Source organism: Priapulus caudatus, unplaced genomic scaffold, assembly GCF_000485595.1.
Source record: "Priapulus caudatus unplaced genomic scaffold, Priapulus_caudatus-5.0.1 Scaffold2014, whole genome shotgun sequence".
In the NCBI taxonomy this organism is placed as follows: domain Eukaryota; kingdom Metazoa; phylum Priapulida; class Priapulimorpha; order Priapulimorphida; family Priapulidae; genus Priapulus; species Priapulus caudatus.
In genome coordinates, this window is record NW_014579075.1 from 11,001 (window position 1) to 17,099 (window position 6,099).

The 6,099-nt window shown below is 51.8% G+C and overlaps 1 protein-coding gene across 1 annotated transcript; it reads right to left on the reverse strand.

Moving 5' to 3' along the window:
- Positions 1-295: 295 nt before the first annotated feature.
- LOC106818082 (folliculin-interacting protein 1-like) lies at positions 296-5,225 on the reverse strand. The gene is made up of 4 exons (XM_014822801.1): positions 4,138-5,225; positions 2,159-2,377; positions 1,733-1,868; positions 296-604 (listed from the first exon to the last, which is right to left on the reverse strand). The coding sequence occupies exons 1-4, from the start codon at positions 4,569-4,571 to the stop codon at positions 296-298; spliced, it is 1,098 nt and encodes a 365-aa protein (XP_014678287.1). The 5' UTR covers positions 4,572-5,225.
- Between the last annotated feature and the right edge of the window lie 874 nt (positions 5,226-6,099).

Consider the following 6,099-nt stretch of genomic DNA (forward strand, 5'->3'; position numbering starts at 1 on the left):
CGCGCGCAAGTAAGCCGCCAAACAACAAGCTTCGCTCCTTTGAGATTTTCTAATCCAATTAATGTAATAGAATTAACAAATGTATAACAAATAAAACTATAATTAAAAGTAACGCTGAGCGTGCTAGTTGGAGTTATAAACCCAAAAATCTGTGCATTCCGTTTTTTCTTTCCACACAAAAAAAAAATCGCGGGGAAGATAAACACTCCATGGCTCGTGTAAATGGAGTTAGACTGACGCCGGCGAGCGTGGACTGTGCGGCTGTAAGCTGGCGTGGGACGCGGTCGAATCAGTGCTAACGCAGGCCAGTTAGACTGACGACGGCGATGCAGGTGGACATGGCGGCTGTAACAAACGACGGCGTGGCGGTGACGGCGGCGGTAGTCCTACACGGCGGGTCTATGTTTAAGCTGACGTCCGGCGAAGCGTGAACTGTGCGGCGGTAAGCGTGGCGTGGTGGACGGCGGCGGCAGCTCATGACCCGAAGGGAGCGGAGCCGACCATCGAGCCAAAGGTCGACGTAGTTGCGAGACTTGATGTACTCAACGACTAGCTTGGACTGGAAGTATAGCTCCTGTAGCCGGTCCTCAAGATGCATGAGACACTGTGTGAGACACGAGACACTGTGTGATGACACCAGACACTGTGTGAGACACAGCGCACCTACGATGCGAGACACGAGGAACTAGTGTGAGAACACTGTGTGAGACATGGAGACACTGTGTGAGACTGTGTGAGACATGAGACGACCTGTGTGAAGACAACGAGCGAGCGTGGTGTGAGACACGAGACACTTGCGGAGACAGCCGAGACCACTGTTGTGACGACACGAGAACACTGTGTGAACAGCTGGTGTGAGACAACGAGAAACAGACGTGTCGAGACACTGTGTGAGACACGAGACATCTGTGGTGAGACACTGTGTGAAGACGACGAGACCACCTGCGTGTGACGACACCTGTGTGAGACAGTCAGAGCCACGTGTGGCGAGAAAACATCTGTGTGAGACCTGAGAGAGACTGGTGCGCAGACATCGAGAACAGCTGTTGAGGAACGAAGACAACTGTGTGAGACACTGTGCGAGACCATCGAACACTGTGTGAACACGAGAACAACGTGTGAGACACGAGTGTGAAGACACACGAGTACACTGTGTTCGGAAGACACTGTGTGAGACACTGTGTGAGACACGAGGACTGCTGTGTGAGACATGAAACACTGTGTGAGACACGAGACAGCTGTGTGATGACAGCGAGACAGCTGTGTGAGACCATGAACACTGGAGTGGAGACACTAGACACCTGTGTGATACACAAAAGACACTGTGGTGAGAAACACGTGATAGACACGAGACAGCCTGTGTGAGACACGAGACACGTGTGAGAAACACAGAAACACTGTGTGAGACATGAGACACTGTGTGAGACACGAGACACTGTGTGAGACACGAGACACTGTGTGAGACACTGTGTGAGACACGAGACACTGTGTGAGACATGAGACACTGTGTGAGACACGAGACACTGTGTGAGACACGAGACACAAGTTAATCAATTAATTAAGACATCAATTATTAATAACTCAATTTAATTAAAATACAATGATGCATATAAAAACAATACAGAACATATATTATATATATGTATATATAAAATAATGTATAGATGTCGTGTAAGTATGATAACAGACACGGTAATTAACGACGACTAATTAACGACTAACGAGCACTCACGAACTCGGTGGGCACGCGCAGCTTCCACAGCTCGTTAACGCTCTCCAGCATGTCGGCGACGAGGCGAGCGAACGGAAGCTGAGCCTCCGTCACCTCGTCCGGCCGCTCACCCTGACACGACAGCTGCGTCACGCTCCTGAAACGCGCGAGAAACAAGAGAACGTTACGCTTAAAATGCCGGCGAAACAAACACTTTCCCTTTCACCTTCCCACACCCCAAAATTAAAAAAAAAAAAAATTTAAAATCAAATATATAGATAGAGCTGCATCTGCAGCTCAGCAAAACAGATAAACACACTGTCAGCCATTCCCAAACCCTAAATAATAATAAAAAAACGGAAAAAAGCGGCTAAATAATACACTTTCCTCCCCAACCCGAAATAAATAAAAAAGAAAAAAATTAAAATTAGTTCTTGCGCCGCTCACCAGGTGTCGGTGTCGGCGACGATGGCGACGCTCTCGGAGACGGGCTCGTCGACGACGACGTGCTGCGTCGCGGACGACAGGTCGCGCACGAGGCGCGTCTTGAAGTTGGCGTCCGTCGTTCCCTGGAGCACAAAGTCCGAGGCGTAGCGCTGCGTGTATCCGGCAACAAGAGACCATGCTAGACTCTCCTGCCGCCCATCGACCGTCCGCGCCTCACAGCTGTAACAGTGATATAACCGTGATATAATGGTGAGATAACTGTGATATAATCATGATAGAAGTCTGACGCGTAGCGCTGCGCGTAGGGTCCCTTATATACAGAGAGATTGCGCAACTCAGGATTTGACGCCATTTGTTTTCCAAATGGATCCTCACTGCTGCCGCTTAAGTACAGCGCTGTATGGATACGCTGTGCCAATTGGTCCGTTAGTAATTAATTAGACTACATCGTTCTTCAATAAACTCAAACTTTACAGAGATTATAGCTAAGACATGTGCTCTATGTGTACTAGATTTCTAGAAATGTAACTCAAATCGTTTCGCGCCATATCATAATTTAATTGTTACACTTTCTTATGCCATAGCGTGCGTATCCATTAGAACAACATGTCGTCCAGCGACCACGTGACTCAAGTTTTCCGACTCGTCATGGCACAACTCTCTGTATATAGGGACCCTACTGCGCGTATCCGTCAGCGCCTCACAGCGATAAAGTCAACACATCAGGAATACGATAACCGTGATAAAACTGTGATATAATCGTGAGATAACTGTGAGATAATCACGAGATAATTGTGAGATAACTGTGAGATAATCGTGACATAACTGTGAGATAACTGTGAGATAACTGTTAGATAATCACGATATAATCGTGAGATAACTGAGATAACTGTAAGATAATCGTGAGATACTGTGAGATAATTCACGATATAATCATGAGATAACTGTGAGATAATTGTGAGATAACTGTTAGATAACTGTGATATAATCACGATATCATCGGTGAGTAACTTGTGAGATAATCACGATATTGATCGTGAGATAAACTGTGAGATAACTGTGAGATAATCACGATATAATCGTGATAACTGTGAGATATCACCGATATGATCGTGAGATAACTGTGGAGTAACTGTGCAGATATCACGATATAATCGTGAGATAACTGTGAGATAATCACGATATAATCGTGAGATAATTGTGAGATAACTGTTAGATAATCACGATATCATCGTGAGATTAACTGAGATAACTGTGAGATAATCGTGAGATAACTGTGAGATATCACGATATAATCGTGAGATAACTGTGAGATAATTGTGAGATAACTGTTAGATAACTGTATATAATCACGATATCATCGCTGAGATAACTGTGAGATAATCACGATTATGATCGTTGAGATAACTGTGAGATAACTGTGAGTAATCACGATATAATCGTGAGAGATAACTGTGAGATAACTGTGAGATAATCACGATATATACGTGAGATAACAGTATAATTCTCATACTATAGCTCCTAATGAACCTGTACCTTAAATTGACTACGTCACGAATTTTTATGGTGTGTATCTGTAAAATTCTTGTTGCTATTTTTTTTACATTAAAAGTAAGAACTAACAGGACTAAACGTATCGTCAAATTCTTACCTGATAAGATTGTTTCTCAACTAGTTAAAAATCCAAAAAACCTGGACGATTTGATATTATGATCCTGACATTAATTGCTTGCTATGGACTATGTATAAATCACGAGGGTATGTTCACATCGAACAATATAGTAAAATAAGAAGTATAATGCAGTAATCTAAGCATAAAAAGTGAACAGAATCACTTACATTTTGTGAAAAAGTGGAAATATTTTTTTAATTAAATTAATTAACTTATTATAACATCGACTTATTTGTAATATTTGAATTTTACAATTGATGGCGGTGACGTAATCAGTTTAACGAGGGTGGGGGACGCGCGCTCTCACCGTGGCAGCGGCAGTTCCCTCGCTCCGTCGAACACGCGCGCCGTGTCGCGTCCAGCCACGGACGGACGCCGCATGAGGCGCGTGAGAAGATGCGTCGGCCTCCTCTGGCTCTCCTTCCTCCCCTCCTCTTCCTGCTCCATCTTCTTCCTCTCCTGCCCCGGCGTTCTCCTCTCCACATCCTCCGCCTCTCGTTCTTTACTCTCTACCCCCACCTGCTCCTTTCCCTCCTGTTCTGACCACCTCCTCTCATGCTGTTCTTGTTCTGGTTTCCTCTCTAGCTCCTCCTGCCCCTGCTGCTTCCTCTTCGTATTCTCATGCTCGTGTTCCTTCCTCAATACCTCCCCCTCCTCCTCTTGTCCTTTCCTCTCCCCTTCCTCCTGCTTTAGCTCCCTCCTCTCTACCTTCTCCTGCTTTGGCCCCTTTCTTTCTATCATCTTCCCCTCTTGTTCCTTCCTCTCTCCTTGCTCCTGCTTCAGCTCCCACCCCTCCACTTCCTTCTGCTTTGGCCCCTTCCTCTCCACCTCCTCCCTATCCGTCTCCTCTCTCTCCTTCCTCTCCACCCTCTCCTGCGTGATCGTAACGTCGAGACTGCCGACCGAACCCGCGCCCGCACGTTCGTTTGTTTCGTGCACGCCACACGCCACGCCGTTCTCGCGCGTTCGCCCGCCGCCGGGGGGCGCCACCGACCCGTCGTCGTCGTCGGTCGTGAACACCTCCAACGTCTCGTCCTCGAAGTACTCGTCGAACACGCACCTGCTGCCCTCTAGTGACGGCAGCCGGATGTACTTCAAGTATCGCTCCGGCGACGGCTCCGACGACGGCTCCGACGATTTCCTCGCCAGGGGACGCAGCGTGCGAACGGTCGTGCCGCCGTTGGGCAGACGCGGTGGCGCCACCTGCCCCGGCACCGGCGGCAGCGACGCGAGAATCAGGGGAGGACACCGCCCTCCTCCATCCTCCTCCTCCTTCTCCTGCGCGCGCGGGGAGGGGCGTGTCCGCTGCAGGCCGACCCTGATTGGCTCCCGTCCGACGTGAGGCACCGCCTCCCGCTTAGCGTCCAAGATGGTGGCCCGCGAGAGCGCGCAGTTGCCGCGGCGACCGTCGTCGTCGTCGTCGTTGTCGTTGTCGTCGAGCAAGATGGCCGCCCCGGCGACGGCGTCCGCCGCGCGCAGGCAGACGCCGTTCTTGCGTCGCGAGAGCGGCGGCGAGGCGAGGGGGTGACCGCCGGCGGCACCTGCGGCGATCGATCGGCTGGCGTTCGTCACGAAGCGGTTACGAATGTTGCACTCGCGCAGTCGGTCCCTCCCGCCGTCGCCGGCGTCCCCGTTCGCTTGTTTGTCGAGGTCCGCGACGCCGTTGACGCGCGCTGCGTCCTCGCCGCCGCGCCGCGCGATCTCGACGCTCTCTTGTTTCTCGGGGCTGCGTCGTCGCTGCAGTCTCTCGGGGCGCGCGGCGGGGGCGGGGGGAGGCCCGGCGGGGGTGCCGGAGGGCCGGCGCTCCCGCTGCTGCGTCAGCTCCCCCTCGTTGTCGTGGACGTACCACGTCGTCGTCCGCTCTCCCTCTCCGCCCCCGCGCGACACCGCCGCCGACGTTCCGTTTCCCGCCGGCCCCCGTCGGGCCTCGCTCGCTCCCGACGCCGCGGTCCCGTTTCCCGCAGACCCCCGCCGGGCCTCGATCGCTCCCCGGATCTCGCCGCCGAGCCCCGCCGCGGGCCCCATCGCAGCGTACAGACAGCGTGGCACGCCGACGTCCGGTGAGCGCCGGCCGCCCCCTGTCAACCCCCAGCGCGGCGTCGCGTCGCCGACAACGGTGGCGCCGGCCCCTGAGGGACCAAGCCCTCGAAAATCAAGCCAGTCCGCAGCCGGACCCACGGCGACCCCTGGCAACGGTCTGGTCGACGGTTCCGCGGACGCCCCTGGTGCGTCCGAGCATCGGCGACGTCTGGCACGCGCTGTAGACCTC